We start from the raw sequence: 16,870 nt of genomic DNA on the forward strand, positions 1-16,870 counted from the left end.
TTTTGACATGATGCAATGGTAGTATCAGTTCACCTACGCAGTTCAGTTCCATATTTTCACACGAATTTAAAAGCAACTAGCGAATTAACTGTTCTTCACAGTGTATCGAAGACGTTCATCCTATTCCAGTAGTTAATTCTTACCTAAATGTTCTTAAATATTATAGAAATAGATGTTATGAAATAGTTTATTACATGGTTTTCGTTCTTCGATTGACCTTTTCGAAAGAATTTTATACAGGAAGTAATACGTGTTACAAGAATTCAATGAACATTGCAGTGAAGACTCTTGTTGACAAGACTACGGTAGATGGCGTTGATGTGTTTCTTTACAAGTTATGGATAAGTTTCGTAATAATTTTACAAAAATCGCGATGATCCTCTGAAATTTTTCATTCCGAAACAGGGGTGTAGCCAGTAGGTTTATGTAGGAGGGGCCCGTCGTTTTTCAGGGGGAAGGGGGCAGCTAGAAAGCCAAAAGAAATTATGCTAAAGCTAGTTTTTGAGGCCTGAAAAAAGGAAAATTTTGGGAAACTAAAAAACACTGGTTTCTAGCTATTATTATTATTATTATTATTATTATTATTATTATTATTATTATTATTATTATTATTATTATTATTAGCTTTTTCTCCATAAATTATATTCCAGGCAGTTTTTACTATGTTTAACCAATAATTACTGTCCCGGACCAAACATATCTTTGTGCATAAATATTTTAGTTTAAGCCCTTGTGCACAGGCCCTCAATCTACATAAAGCTGATTTTCTTTGAAATTTCACTTAAGTTATTATTTTCTTTAAGATTTCCTGACAAATATATTTATTTATTATTCGTAACTAAAAGAAAATCATAATTATTTTATTAACATCTATGTCTCATTTCCTGTTCTAGAAACCGTCCACATATTACGTAACGCTATTTTGACCAATTTTTACCCCCTCCCTCCCTCCTACTTGTCACATCCGTAACGCAAGGCCAAAGCCCTCCCCTTTGTTACGTAACACTTTTTGATTTTTGTTTTTTCATTATTTTGATTATTTTAGGAGTTATTACAATAAAAAAACTATTTTGAATGGTAGAACTTTTTATTACAAAATGCTTATATTATTGTGAATATATTTGTAGCGTTTTTCGCCAACAAATCGAAGTATTAGAAAATGGTAGACTCGTAATATTTTATTCTCATAAGGTTGTTTAATTAACCAATCAAAATTCTTCCATACTACGGTCGTTTCCCCCAGGGGCGGATCCAGGGGGAGGCGATCGGGGCGATCGCCCCCCCCCAGAAAAGGAAACTTTCTTATTTTATATATATAAATAAAACCCACCCCAAAGTTTGGAGCCCTTAAAAGTAACAGTATGACAACCCACCGCCCCCCGCAGAAGTCGATCCTGGATCCGCCCCTGGTTTCCCCAAGGAGATCGCACCCATCATTTTAGGTCACTGGTAATTGGCAAGGAGAAATTACTGCGGAAGATGCCAGTGTCAACGATGCAAAGTTCTGTTCCTCCTCGACCATAGATTGAGAGTGGCTGAACACATGAAGGAGCAGGACATCTCGTTTGTGAACAAGCTTTCGAGCATCTTCAGACTTCAGTTTACCACTTTACAAATTCCTTTTTTCCTAAATCAGTGCGAGAATGCGAATAAACTCGATTTCTTCAGAAATATTCAAATCCAAAAATAATAATAAAAGAGTAGTACAACATTAATATCCGACGAATTAGGTTTTTAATATCCTTAGGTCTGCAAATCGTGTATCGTTCCGTCGCGGAAAATATTATTTCATAAAAAAAAGTTTCTTTTGTTTCACATGCGAAACTTTTTCGAAGAAAAGAGTGGGCAATGATTCGAATCAGAAGTTTTAAATACCGGTAATATTCTCAGAAATAGCGATACAAGTGGGTACGCGAAGGAATGTTAAAGCGGTGGCTACGATCACTAACAACTAACTCCAGAAAAGCGTGTGGCGTGAATGCAATGCTGCGATAGCCACAAAATGGAGTTTTATTGTATTGTAATACACACAAGGTTCTTCACCAGTCATGCTAGTGTCTAGTGCGTCTTCGAATCCCTTCTGTATGATTCAATTTATATAGGCTATAGTTCGCAACTTTTCAAAATAATGGAAATATTTATCTATCTATATATCTATATATACAGGGTGAACGGTAACTACGTGGACGAACTTGGACGGGTGATAGTACATCTTTAAAAAAAAAGCAAAAAAAGTCCTAGTGAACATGGAGGAAATTCCGTCCCGTTTAGGAATGACAGTGTGTTGAAAGCGTGGAAACATGAACTTCATAGGCCAACAGCTTAAAAACAACACACCGTAGAGAGTGCGGTTAAAAACGTCACTTATAAAGTCGTATTTACTCTATTGAAAAATGCATATATGAAAACGCAGCTACTTGTGCGCACGAGATTAACAACATGTGACACTTCTTTCCTTTACAGCATGTCCGGGAATCCCTCCGTTCCTTTGGGGAATCCCGTGCTCATGCATAGCCATTAGTACCATTGTTTTATGGTAGTATTTAGAGTACCTTGTTGAAACGTTTGTCTTCAAAGTGCCAAATATGAATCGCAGTAAATTGTGTAATCTGCTGTAAATAAATAAATAAATAAATAAAACATAAACCATACTGTTTTCCGATTGGTATGAGAAGGAGATACCATACTATTTTTCGATTGGTATGGTAAAATAGTAATTTTCCATACTATTTTAGCGTAAATTATTAATTATATGTAAACTTTGTTACTTTTAAGTGACTGAAGAGAGGTAATCTTACAATGATGTTTTAAAAGCTGTTCATTTGGGGGGGCCTGGCCCCGATGGGCGTTCCCGTGGCTACACCCCTGTTCCGAAAGTAACCCTTTTACTGTATATTAGCTAATCCCATTCACTGATTGATAGAAATGGATGCATACAACAAACCTTACATGTGGCGTAAAAACTGAAAATCGATCTTTTCCGCTTAAGCGACTTTCACTGAAGTTTAAAACAGTTGCTGTAAGTGTCTATAAGGTTCTGATATGCAAGTGAAATTTAATGAATATCTGCTGTCGAGACTCATGTTTTCTATTCTTTTTTAATAATAGTTACAACATGCTTTCTAAAATTTGAAAACAAGGTTTACTTTACATGAGTACATGAACCCAATAATAAATATTACGAATAGTTGTAAAAAATTGTTTTTCGATTGATTCAAGGTCTATCACCATATCAAATTTGACCAGATTGGATGAGTTTGGTTAAACAAAAAAGAAATATAGTGTCCCTCTCATAGATTTTAGAGAGAAAAACAAATGAAGGGTGAAAATGACACCCTCATACAGTTTTTAAAAAAGAAATACACATACCAGAGATTGACAATAATCGAACGTTTAATTAAGATGGGAGGTACGTTATTAATTAAATTGGCATGATACTTGTACTTCGCCTGGAAAATTAACTATTAGTACACAACTATACAATGTAAGTAATTCTGAGAAGAAACACTCTATTGAATTATTTCCCAATATTATGTTGAAATTCCATTTAGATCGTTTCTTAGCAAGCTCCTTAGTCACGAATAACAACCATGCCAAGTTTCATTTTACTGAGTAAATAACTTTCAGAGATACAATAATCAGTCAATGAATAAGTCAGTCAAGTCATTAGTTAAAAATTAGTCAGTCACTAGTTAAGTACTACACATTTTTTTCTCAATTCTGATGGCATTAAAACTTTCGTCAGCATGTATCAAACAAGTGAAAGCATTTTTTTTTTTTTTTTTTTTTAATGATGAGTGGATGTTACCACATAACACAAGAGTATCCAAATTGCATGAATTATTGCATAAGACTAACTCACCTTGAATTTGAAATGACTGCTGCTTTGGGCAACCCTGTAGTTCCTGATGTGTAAATATACATGAGCTTGTCGGAGAAGCCTACAACATCCGTGACAGCGGGATCAGATGCAGTAGCTTCTTCTAGTAGAGCATTGAGATTCTTTGAGCCAAGCTCACTAATGAGCGCATTTGAGCCTGAACCAGAATGGTAGAGAGTGATGTTGGAATCAAGAGATGATGAGATCTCCCTTATCGCTGAAAACAGACAAACAAATGCATATTTACATACTATTTTTAAGGAAGTTTTCATTTTAAATTTACGATTTTAAATGTATGTAAAATATCAATTTATGGAAGATGTAATTGTAATATACACTTTTCTAGAAAAACTGACTATGCATTCCGAAAGGAGATAATCACACTATAATATATTGTTTTTTATTACAGTGGGTAATGTTTGCAAAAAATGTTACCAGATACATAACGTATAATCACAATGCCAATAACAGTAACTTTGCTTACATTTTGAGAGCTCTCATAGAGATTTACAATGATTCAAAATGTTTCTTGTTTCTCTAAACTTTCAAGATTTATTAGCGTTTTTTAATATTTTTAAAATATCGTTTATTATATAAGGCTTAAAATCCCAATAGAATTTGGTATTACTTTTTAATATGATTATAAAATTCTCTATCTACTTAAATTTGCTATTACAATTTTCACCATATTATTTGAGTACTGTGGTGGTACTTTTGTCACCACATTCTAATATTATTTCTCTTTTTTGAAAGATGAAATTAATTCCTTGCTTTTAACGTTTCCTGATTATGCTAACCAAAATGTGAGTGAAATAATAACAAAAAATACTAGATAGAAAACAATAAGTATATTTTACTCTCAAGAAACAAACAATTTGATTATTTACTTCGTTATTCTAAATTATTCCTTTGCTTTTTATATTTTTGGGGGACATTTTCTTTGCATCTTGTATGTGTCATTTTACCACCAAACTCTTTTCAAAAATTATTTAAACGTAATTAATAAAATTGTTTACCTTTACTTGAATCCCACATTTAACTAAAGTTAAAACACAAGATTTTTGTCTTCTTACGAAATAAGGTTGAATAAACTTCGACGAGAGAATGTGTTTGTTCAGTTGGAAGAATGTATGCACTGCAGTAATTTATCCAAGTAATTAATTTAAAATGTCGTTTTCGTAACATCCTGCGTATAGTTAGGGATGCGCACGAGACGAGTCGAGACAGGATTTTCCTGACAAAATTCGAGTCGAGACACGACTCTTCCAATCGAGAAATATACATTTTTCGAGTCGAGAGATCACTTTTACAGCACATTTTCGAGTCGAGACAGCCACAAATCTTGTCTCGTGCGCATCCCTACGTATAGTAGCCTTACCCAAAATGTTTCCACTTTATTTCAATCGAATTCCGCCCTATTCAGTACGTTCTTTGAATTACAGTAGTTCGTTTGACTACATATTTTAAGATACCATAGCCTAACGCAAAAGGTTTCTACTTTGTTTCAACCGAATTCCGGCCTATTCAATAGGTTCTTCGAATTGCAATAATTCGTTGTGTAACATCTTGATGTATTGTCTAAACGTTTCTACTTTATTTCAAAGGAATTCCGCTCTATGCAATGGATTCTTTGAAATTTCATCCGCAAATCTTTCCGTCTGGAAAAGTTACGAGTACAGTCACCAGTGACGACGCTAGAGGGGGCAAAGGGACGGGTAACCCCTGCTGGCGTCGTTTGCCCTCCCAGACATGTTGTATTGTAAGGCAAGTCAAATAATACAAAACTATTACTTTCAGTGCACAAAAAATAGCTGTTCTCCCCAAGAAAGTAAAGCCGGCGTCGTCACTGGTAGCCACTATACAATCATGCTGATCTAACAACATCTTACGATTATTAACCACACTATTATAATTTCCTCTTTCAACTCAACAGAACAGTATTTACTCGCCGCATGTAGCGATATGCTACACATTGCAAATATCAATCTTACATCTAGTTAACTTACCTTCAGCTCCTTCTGTTCCAAATATAATAGCCTGGCAGTTAGCTACATTGATTGAATGGATGAGCGTGTGTAATCGTAGGTTGTAATTAATAAAAGCTACTGTAACACCTAACTTAGAAAGACCTAGCCATATGCACACATACTCTGGCCGATTTTCCATAAATAAAGCAATGGTATCACCTTTTTGATAGCCATGATTTTTAAACACGTTGGCCACTCTGTTACTATAATCGTTCACCTAGAAGAAAAACAGAAGTACTCATGACAAAGAGAAATACAACCTTTTCACAATGATTCAACTTGATCTGTGATCACTGAACCTTGAATCAGTTACGATACATACAGAGTATTTGTATACTTAATTAATGGAAAAAGTATTGTTTCACTGTTTGCGAAACTGTGCGCCTTTGCTGGCTCAAAGGGGCGGCACAAAATATTTTGGAAATTTCACTGCAATGACAATTAGTCTTAGAAATTTACTTATTTACCAACATGAACAACACCAAGGAAGTGACAAATAAAATTAATTGTGAAATAAACTATTTAAACAACTATTATTCTGAATGAACTCGATGCCAATGTAGCGTAGTGTAATATTAAGACAATCTTATTAAGGAGGAAAGATAATAATAATAATAATAATAATAATAATAATAATAATAATAATAAAATGTATGTGTTTATATACTTTTCGCATAGGAAGGAGTCACCTAGGGCCACCAAATTTTGTACACATGTAGATCTTCATCAGATCTAATCGTGTACGAAGCTGTTTTTTTTAGTCCAGAAGGTTAGTGAACGGGGTCAAATTTTATGGACGTTTCTGGTTGTTTTTAAGAATGCCTTGCATGTATGCGACCAATATTACACATTTATGCGGGCTTACATAACAACACAGAATAAATACTCGGACAATTGCTTACAAGACGTTCCGTTAACGACATTCTTCTCTTTTTATCCAGTATCTTAATTAGGACTTGGCAACGCAATAATTTAAAATTTCCTTATTTACAAATACTAATATATGAAAACATTTATGTTCTATCCAAGCTATGCCCACCTCTCTTAAGTGTTTTGGCGCAATTCCTCCAAATTTACAATTCTTTCCTTCCCAAAAAAAAAAAAAAAAAAAAAAAAATCATCGAAGTTTACTTCACTGCCTACTTTTTTATATATAAAAAATCAGTCTAGGTCGACTTACGGCCGCCTCCTACTTCAATTTTCTTCTTCAAGGTATCTACTAAAATTCCAAAATGAAACTTCGTGACCTTTTCTTTACCACATCATAAAATTTCCTAACATTTTCAAGAGCGAATTTGGGTGCGGATTAGGTCGAATTTTCATCCATGCGATAGATGTACTTTGCTTGCGATTCGGTAGAGTCTAAAGCGTCTATTGTCTTGAGACGCTGAATCGTTTGAAAAAAAAAAAAAAAAAAAACATCTCGATATTTCTTGCCGTTTTTGATCTGATACTTGTGGACGGACGGACAAAACCGTTCTATAAGACGTTCTACACTTATGCATATCATAGGTAAAACATATCGACAAGAGTCTTTTTTAAATCGATTTAGTGTCCCAGGTGTAGGTCTCATCTTCCCTGTTAACCCTTTATTCAAACCAAAAGCGGTAGAAATCAACCGTTTCCAGTTTTAACCGCTTCCAGTATTAGTTCTGCTGATAGAAGTATTACTAAACTTACAATCGCATTTAAGTATATTTTTGTTTCTGCTACACGATAATACATTATACTTCTTTATTTTTACTCCAAGTTTAGTGACTAAACATCAATTCGCAATACTCTCTAAGTCGTGTTGTAAATCAAGACAATCATGCATGGATTTTATCTTGGCGTATACAGTATTTTGAGAATATCAGTGAACAATATGTTTTCAGTATTGAATATGTGATCTAGGAGATTGTTGATAAATAATAGAAATAGAAAAGGGCCTAGATTGGAGCCCTGTGGAGCTCCTGATAACGCAAAACACTTGTTTGATTTTAATTCTTTATATGCAATTGTGTGCTTATTCCAAAAGTGCAATTATGCGCTTATTCCTAAGTGAACGTGTATGCACATTCACTTAGATATGATGAAAAGAATTCGCTGAGGGCTGATGAAAAATGATAATGATTTAGTTTGTTTAACAGTATTTTAACGACCCGTTCGGGAGAGTAATGTTCCAAGAACGTTTTTTCGCGCTATCCTAGCCAGCTGTTTTAAGTTACACAAAATTTATACCATGGAGTACAAGGGGAACAAAACGAGCCCTGCGGGGCTTCTAACCCGTTCCTACTGCTACTATTACTTATTTGCACAAAAGTAAGTAAATAACTTTTTTGAGTATTATTTTCGTCTTATTTTAATTTAAAACGTGTTATAAAAATGTAAAAAGAAAAATCCTTGGGTCGCGTTTGAACTCACACCAAAAGCGATATTCGTTACTAGCATATAGCACTAGCCCACTCGGCCACGAAGACCGAAAGCAACCACCGTTTGATTTCTGCTATTTGAGTTGAGTTGATTTTAGTTTAGCGTCCCTTTCAGCAGCGAGGCTATATGAGACGTGGACCTACTGATTAACGTGGAATCCGAACCACATGAGCTCCCGCCGGGAATCGAACCCGGGTCTCCCACGCCAAAGGCGCGTACGCTAACCGCTTAGCCACGGAGGTTCTGCTATTTGAATGCCATGTGGCACAAAATGGATAACACCAACCAATCAGAACTGTTTTTCGTTCCTACTTCTGGGAGCATTACTCTCCTGAGCTAGCCCTGTATTTTATGACTTACTCTGTCAAAAATCTTCACAAAATCAATATATATTACATCAACTTGCCATCCTTCATTTAACAAATTAGCTATAAAGTCGGCGACTGTTGTTAGATTAGTTATTGTTGATTTACAACTAACAAAAGTTATGTTGATAGGTTGAAATTGCTGGTTTAACATAGTCAATAATACGTTTATACAATATCTATTCAAATACTTTCGCACAATACATAAAATTGATATGGATCTAAAATCATTATCACATTTATTATTAGATTTAAGTATGGGGTAGACTAATGAGAATTTCCATTTATCAGGAAAGGTGCACGTTTTATTGGAGAAATTGTTGCAATTCACAGAGAATATTTAAATATGTCAATACAGCCTTTGATTACATACAAGGGTATTCCATCAGGTCCTACAGCTTCTTGATTTTAAGTTTTTTATTGACATAGCGGCTAGATTTTAAATATACAGAAGGGATTACACACACAATACAATACAATATATATATATATATATATATATATATATATATATATATATATATATATATATATATATTAGGGATGGCCAAAATTTTCCGGAATCCGGAAAAATTCCGGAATTCAGAAAAATTCCGGAATTCAGAAAAATTCCGGATTTCGGAAAAAATCCGGAATTCGGAAAAAATCCGGAATTCAGAAAAATTCCGGAATTCGGAAAAATTCCGGAATTCAGAAAAATTCCGGATTTCCGAAAAATTCCGACATTCGGAAAAATTCCGGAATTCAGAAAAATTCCGGATTTCGGAAAAATTCCGGAATTCGGAAAAATTCCGGATTTCGGAAAAATTCCGACATTCGGAAAAAATCCGGAATTTAGAAAAATTCCGGAATTCGGAAAAATTCCGGATTTCGGAAAAAATCCGGAATTTTTCCGAGATCCGGAATTTTTCCGATTTTACTTTCCGGATTCCGGAAAGTAAAAATTCTGGAATTGGCCATCCTTAGCTAGTAGTTGTTAAAAGAGAAACACAATAATGAATAGGCTATATATACTGTATTAATTTCTTGTAGTTGGATATGTCTTTATCATTTACGTAGACAATTGCTACTGCAGTTATTTACTACTTTATGAGAAAGATCTTATTTTCACACACAAAAAAGTCGCCGGTATGTCTCAAACATTATCGCGTTCCCACCTGCAGCTGCTCCAAAGCACTGCAAACTACTTTTAAATCAGGCGAAAGGCAGTGAAGGAAAATAAATCTCAACAAATATTCTAATAACATTCGCTTATTGTCAACATACCTACAGTGAGCGCAGAAAGTGTTCGTACACCGTGCCTACTTTATATTGAAAACAGCTAGCATGAGAACGGGAGGTGGAAAATATATATATAACCAGAATTAAGACTACAGATTCATACATTTTATTTCTATATACAAGAGAAAGGCCAAACAAACACAATCACTGTTTTGTTCAGAAGAAAAGAGAGAATTCCTTTTTTGTAAACGCAAAAAGTCACCGTACACTTATGCTTGAATTAATGCTTATAAAGTATATTACGTTATTTAATATTTTGTGGGATTACCCTGTGCGTTAATGATTGTCTGTAGTCTTCGTGGCATTGATTTCACCTGGGCGGGTCCAGAGGGGGCGATCGCCCCCCACAAGAGGAAACTCTTATTTTATATATAAATAAACCCATCCATAACAAGTTTGGAGCTCTTAAAAGTAGCAGTGTTACCGCCGACCGCCCCCCCGCCCCCAGAAGTCCGTCCTGGATCCGCCCTGGCAAACCTTGCAGACAGGCCTTGTTCAACAGTACAAACAATAATTGCGATGTATAATGTTTCTATCACTGTGCGAAACCATAAAAAAAATAATAAAAAAATAATAATAATAAAAAAAGAACTGGAAGACCAAGAGTGTTGAGTGAACAAGTTAAACGTTACATTATTAGGGAAAGAAAAAAGGTTCCAAAAAGTAGTGCTGTGCAATTGGCAACGGATCTGGAAACACGCGGTGTTAAAGTATCAGCCAGTACAGTGCGGAATATTTGCAGGGTATCATGGTCGGATAGCCAGGAAAATGTTCTGGGTGAACAAGACAAATCGTATAAAGAGACTAAAGTTTGAAAAAGAGTATAAAGATAAGGGATCAGGCTTCTTTCTGGAATAGGGTCATATTTTCTGACGAAAATAAATTTAATTTTATCGAGTCCAATGGGAGGCGTATGGTATGGCGCAAGGTGAATACAGAGATGAATCCTCAAAATCTCGTCTCTAAAGTAAGACACGGAGGAGGGTCCGTGCTCGTCTGGGGTTGTATGAGTGCCTCAGGAGTCGGTCGTCTCCACCTTATCGAGGGAGTGATGATCCACAAAGTGTATATTAACATATTAAAGGAATATCTCCATACTAGTGCGCAGAAGATGGTTCTTGAAAACAATTTATTGTTCAGCAAGACAACGACTCCAAACATACAGCGGAAAATACTCGATTGTGGCTACTCTATACAGGGGCGGATCCAGGACGGACTTCTGGGGAAGGGGCGGTCGGCAGTAATACTGCTACTTTTAAGAGCTCCAAACTTGTTATGGATGGGTTTATTTATATATAAAATAAGAAAGTTTCCTCATGTGGGGGGGGGGGGCGATGGCCCCGATCGCCCCCTCTGGATCTGCCCCTGAGGTTTGCTATCTTTCTCAAAGACTTACCCTTCTTATGCACTTTAAAAATTACTTTTCTTGTCTCCTCATTTGTTTCTGTTCGGTTGCTTCCCATTTCGACAGCCCACCGTGCAGTTTTTTCACTCCTATTCACAACTAAACTCATTCTGTTACTCGTCATGCTATACAGAGGTGTATACTCAGGTGAATACTAGTGAACCCCAGTTGTGGTATCTTTGTTTCGTATTCGTACGTCAAGTGTACGATCACTTTTTGCGTCTACTCTATATATTTTCTACGGAATTTATTTACTTTCTGACCATTAAACTTTTCTTTGTGTTTCTTTATTGATATATTCATAAAGCTTAGTTTTCATTATTCATATTGTGTGTGTTATTACACTTCTTAAATTTTCTGTTTCTTTTTCGCAGGCATTCTCGTTTCAATAGCATAGGTGTACGAACACTTTTTGCGCTCACTGTATGTACAGTAAATACAAATTTATAATTTTTGACTTACAAATTTATAATTTTTGACTTTACGAAGTATACAATGTAATTGTTCAATAATTAACATAAGCAGGCATTCATTAATTTATATTAATATAATAGTTAACAAAACTAATAAGCGGGTGATTGATGACTCAGTGGTAGAGTTTTCATCTATGGTATTCTAACCCAGGACATGTGGGTTTTCGATGGCTAATTTTGTGTTCGAAAATTTTCCCGGTGGTACTCTTGGTTCCCTTTCTTATATTTGTTCCATCATCACTCATTAACGAATTTAGTTTATCAAAACTCTATAGCCATATATTCATTCTGTCCGTCAGTGAAACAAACAGTCTCAAGAACTATCTGATGGATTACCAATCAATTTTGGCCATGATGTACAGAATCAATAGTTAAGAATCGAGTTCCCTGATGAATGTAATATTCAAACCGGAAGCGGTACAAATCAACCATTTCCGGTTTTAACGTTAATCATTATATAGTAAATATGGTAATAGGTAGCGAGAAGCGGTTTCCAGTAATCGACATATATAACATTCATGTAGATAGAGTGTTACCCAGTTTGTGCATCTGCTGAAAATAATGAGCTTAGGTTTTAGAGAGCATTTTCCGCTTTAGAAAATGTGTGCTTGGTAAAGAATGTAGAGAATTAGCTGAGTCAGGCACGTAGCTAGAATATGGTAATAGGAAGGGGGGGATCTGTCACGAAATACTGTGGTTATTTACCAGGGGCTCAATCATTCTAAACTATTTTATTGGCAACATATATTGGTTCGTTTAGCCAAGATTTCTAATGGGGGCATGATATGAAATACTGTGGTTACACACCAGAGGCTCGATCAATCTAAATATTTTACTGACAACATACCCATATTGATTGGTTAGGACAATAAAATGAGGATATATTAGTAAGTATTTTAATAAGAAGCTATGAAGAAATCTCGAGTAAAAGAATATAAAAAAAGTATTGAAAAAGATATCGTCTTCCGAGGTCATTCGAACGGTGTCGAGAATTTTGCGTCTGGGAAATTTGCGCCCTACCTCAAGAACAGGGAAAATTGCGCCTGCGATGTACCTCCACCGGGAAGTTTGAGCCCTGCGAAATAAAAGAACCTATTGGAGCTTACGCATTTCCTCGGAGGGGCTGACATTACAGCATAAACAATCCTCCCCCCACAACCATGCCATTTGTGATTTATTTTCATTGTGGCTATATAAGGGGAGAATAAACTTCAATATAAGCCAAAAGAACACAACGGATCAACGCAATCACTGCTTCTTCCAGAGATGATTTTGGGGAAACACTGGCCTCCCCAGAGCTCTCAGAGTGCCCCCTCGGAGGAGACCAAAATAATACGTCTATAATATAATAATAAATAGAATAGTACCAGCAGTGACCCCCCTTCGGAATACTAAATGTGCCCCCCGGAACATTTTTCCTGAAAGAACGACTGAACGCAATTGTGTGTTTGAAGTGTAATTCCAGCAAGTAAACACACTGTACATAGTTTTCTTGATAATATTACTGAACTGATTTTACATTCACTTTACATTTTCTTTTCTATATTTTGTGTCCTGAAAAGCCAAACAACTCTCAAGGATTGTGAACAGAGATATCTGGGTAGAGCCAAACAGCCTTTTGTAGATTAAATTATACTCTTTGATTATATTAATAAATAATTATATATCAGTCATTTATACGTTTATTGTAAATTTTGTAGTATAATGAAAAATTGTATTTGTATGGATTGCCCTTTAGTGAACTAAAATTGTATTTTTTTCATTTGTTCGGAATATTATAACGGATGGAGTAACTCACTGAGACGATGAGAGGCAAGCCTAGCTCAAGTGCGAGTGGAAGTTACTTTACACGCAGTGGTGTAATGCTAGAATTTTTGGTAGGTATACGTTCGATCGATTTCAAAAGTATAGCGTATACGCAAGATTACTTAGCGTATACTCACGCCAATTTACACTCATTCTTTCGTAAATTTAAGGTGAGTATACGCTGGAGTATAAAAATTTAGGTGGGTATACGCCGTATACTCCCGTATACGCCCCATTACATCCCTGATAAGTTGAATTGTAGGGCGCTAACATCCCAGTGCAAATATATAGCCGGCGCATTTTCCCCTCTTTTTGGGGTAGGGCACAAACATTCCAGTGCAAATATATTGCGAGCGCATTTTTTCCTATTTTTGTGGTAGGGCGCAAAATTCTCGCATTCAAGGAAAATATAATGTCCGTGAAGTTGACAAGCCACTTGTGTCAGACTCCAATTTCGACTTTAAACGTCGCTAGTGCTACGCTAGTGTTCGATAGTGACGCAAATCGTTAGTACTCCAACTGCATGCCAACACGCCCACTTCTAAGAATCATCTCAAAAATGAAGTTAACCGTTAGAGCAAGTAAGTGCTCATTGGTGCCATTAACATTAACGTTAAAGCCTCCATCGTACGGCCCTTTGAGTAATAATAACACCACGTTTTTTGCTAGTCTCAATGCGTCCCTATATTCTCGCGAATATTCTGACGTGCCCAAGTTAGTTACTTTTTTTTGGGGGGGGGACTATTGTTTATGTTATTGTTTATTGTTTATTGCTAGTCTGCAGAGTAGTCCTTACATTAATATGCCATTGTCCTTGATAATCATTGCGTATTTACAAGCAATTTGTTATTACTGTTAGAAGATATCAAAAAACAACAGATAAAATCTACTACTTAATGGTTCATATTTTTCTTTTACAGTACATAAACGATTAATAATAATAATAATAATAATAATAATAATAATAATAATAATAATAATAATAATAATAATAATAATAATAAGACTATTCCAGCATAAAAGTTATCAATTGCATCACACTGGCAACAAGCGACGCATATTTTAACTTCATAAAAAAATCGTTTCTCACGATTTTCTGGAAAACTACGTATGATATCTTCATTATGTCAAGTTGTTTATCTCAGTGTGATATATGTCTTACATCTGGACAATATCACAGTAAAACGAAAATTAAATATTAGGAGTACATCGTACTTTTGGACTACATTTCATTAACCATGGGAAGATTGAGTAGTGTATACTTTAGGATGTAAGTTTCAGCTTAACTTGCATCATACATTCTTAGGATTACAAAAAGGAAATTTGTTCGTTTGCATTTGAACAAAATTCTTAGGATTACAAAAAGAAAAATAATTTTTCCGAATTCCGGAATTTTTCCGAATTCCGGAATTTTTCCGAAATACGGATTTTTCCGAATTCCGGAATTTTTCCGAAATCCGGAATTTTTCCGAAATCCGGAATTTTTCCGAATTCCGGATTTTTTCTGAATTCCGGATTTTTCCTGAAATCCGGAATTTTTCCGAATTCCGGAATTTTTCCGAAATCCGGAATTTTTCCGAAATCCGGAATTTTTCTGAATTCCGGAATTTTTCCGAATTCCGGAATTTTTCCGAAATCCGGAATTTTTCCGAAATCCGGAATTTTTCCGAATTCCGGAATTTTCCGATTTTACTTTCCGGATTCCGGAAAGTAAAAATTCCGGAATTGGCCATCCCTAATATATATAATTAAATAACACATTAAATAGTATTATATAAATATTTTACCTGCTGAAAAGTCCATGTTTGGTCTTCGAAGAGAAAACACACTTTGTTTGGATTTCTTGCAACTTGTCGTTCGAATACCTTCGCGACTGACAAATTCTTTCTGTGATAAGCTCCAACTTCTAACTGCAGTCTCAAATACTTATAAAGAGCCCTGAAAAGACAACCAAAAAGTATTTCGTTATTGTCAAATCAAGTAAGACAGAAGCTCAAATCACATAAACTTTTTAGAGAAGTATTTAAAATAACAGCTAATTATCTTTAATTATGGCATACATAGAATTTCATCAAGGGGGATTATGCACCCAAGCTAGTATGGTTTCAGGACACACGTGAAATTTGTACTGTACACAGGGACGTACGGAAGGGGGAGGACACGGGGGTCCGGACCCCCCCCGAAATTTCGACTTTTTAAAAATTTAGCCTAATTTTAGGGGCAATTTTAGCAATTTTAATATAAAATAGCTTCATATTTAGTTTGAACCCCCCCCGAAATAAATTCCTGGGTACGCTACTGACTGTACACATATCTTACTGTAGCAAATGTTTATTTCTACATTATAATTTGCTGAAAGGGGACCAGACCCTGACTCCCTTTTAAGTACGCCATTATTTCTCTCTATTCTTTTGCTCTTAGGGTAAAAGTACCATATCTTCTAGAATACAATTTGTGCTTAATTAATGTTGTAATCAGTTTTTGTTCATCTTTTCAATTAACTCCAATATTGATTCTTTCAGTTTCACATGAAGGTTTTTCAGCACTTCTTCATCATTGCTTTACTAAATCATCCAGCTGTGTTTATTCTTAGCCATACATACATTTCAAAGACCTTTAAACTTTTCCACCTCTTTTTTGTAACTTTGGTCAAGAACTATATATATACAGGCGCGGATCCAAGGGGGGCTATAGCCCCTCCTGACGCTCAGATACACATTGGATAAAATAGATTTCAATCCTGCTTTCCACTGGATAAAGCTGCAAACTATGGTTTAGCCTTTCCCTTGATCATATCCTGGATCCGCCACTGTATACACACACGAAGAATCTTGTTGTAGCTCTTCATTATCACAATATAAATACACAGTTACTTAATCCCTTCAAAGTAGGAACCTTTGGAACACATATTTGCTCCACCACTCCTATCATTGCTGGAAACACCGATAAAAGTCCTCGTTTCATATCTTCCGAAGTTCATCCGTCGCGGTGGTTTTGATCTCTTCTACGGTGGCGAAACGGGTACCTTTAAGGCCTATTTTTACCTTTGGAAAGAGCCAAAAAATATTCAATGGTGCTAAACTGTTTTTAAGGCGATCAAAGTCTCTGAAACAATTTCCCCAATTTGCACATGAACTTTACGTTTGTGCGTTGCTCGAACTGCGACACTGCGCCAACTAATCACAACACACTCCTCCATTCAGCTACATTACTCATACACT

At 35.5% G+C, this 16,870-nt stretch overlaps 1 protein-coding gene across 4 annotated transcripts in view; it reads right to left on the reverse strand.

Annotated features, from left to right (window-relative positions):
• The window catches only part of LOC145672973 (long-chain fatty acid transport protein 4-like), a 340,258-nt gene that overhangs the window by 21,261 nt on the left and 302,127 nt on the right, over positions 1 to 16,870 (reverse strand). For all 4 annotated transcript variants that reach the window (XM_081742263.1, XM_081742271.1, XM_081742254.1 and 1 more), the window contains exons 3-5: positions 15,437 to 15,587; positions 5,887 to 6,124; positions 3,863 to 4,097 (exon numbers count right to left, since the gene is read on the reverse strand). In XM_081742263.1, the coding sequence (XP_081598389.1) occupies positions 3,863 to 4,097; positions 5,887 to 6,124; positions 15,437 to 15,587 (624 nt within the window). The remainder of the gene's footprint in view (positions 1 to 3,862; positions 4,098 to 5,886; positions 6,125 to 15,436; positions 15,588 to 16,870) is intronic.

The sequence above is a fragment of the Thermobia domestica genome, chromosome 2 (assembly GCF_964235325.1).
Source record: "Thermobia domestica chromosome 2, izTheDome1.hap1.1, whole genome shotgun sequence".
NCBI classification, from domain to species: Eukaryota; Metazoa; Arthropoda; class Insecta; order Zygentoma; family Lepismatidae; genus Thermobia; species Thermobia domestica.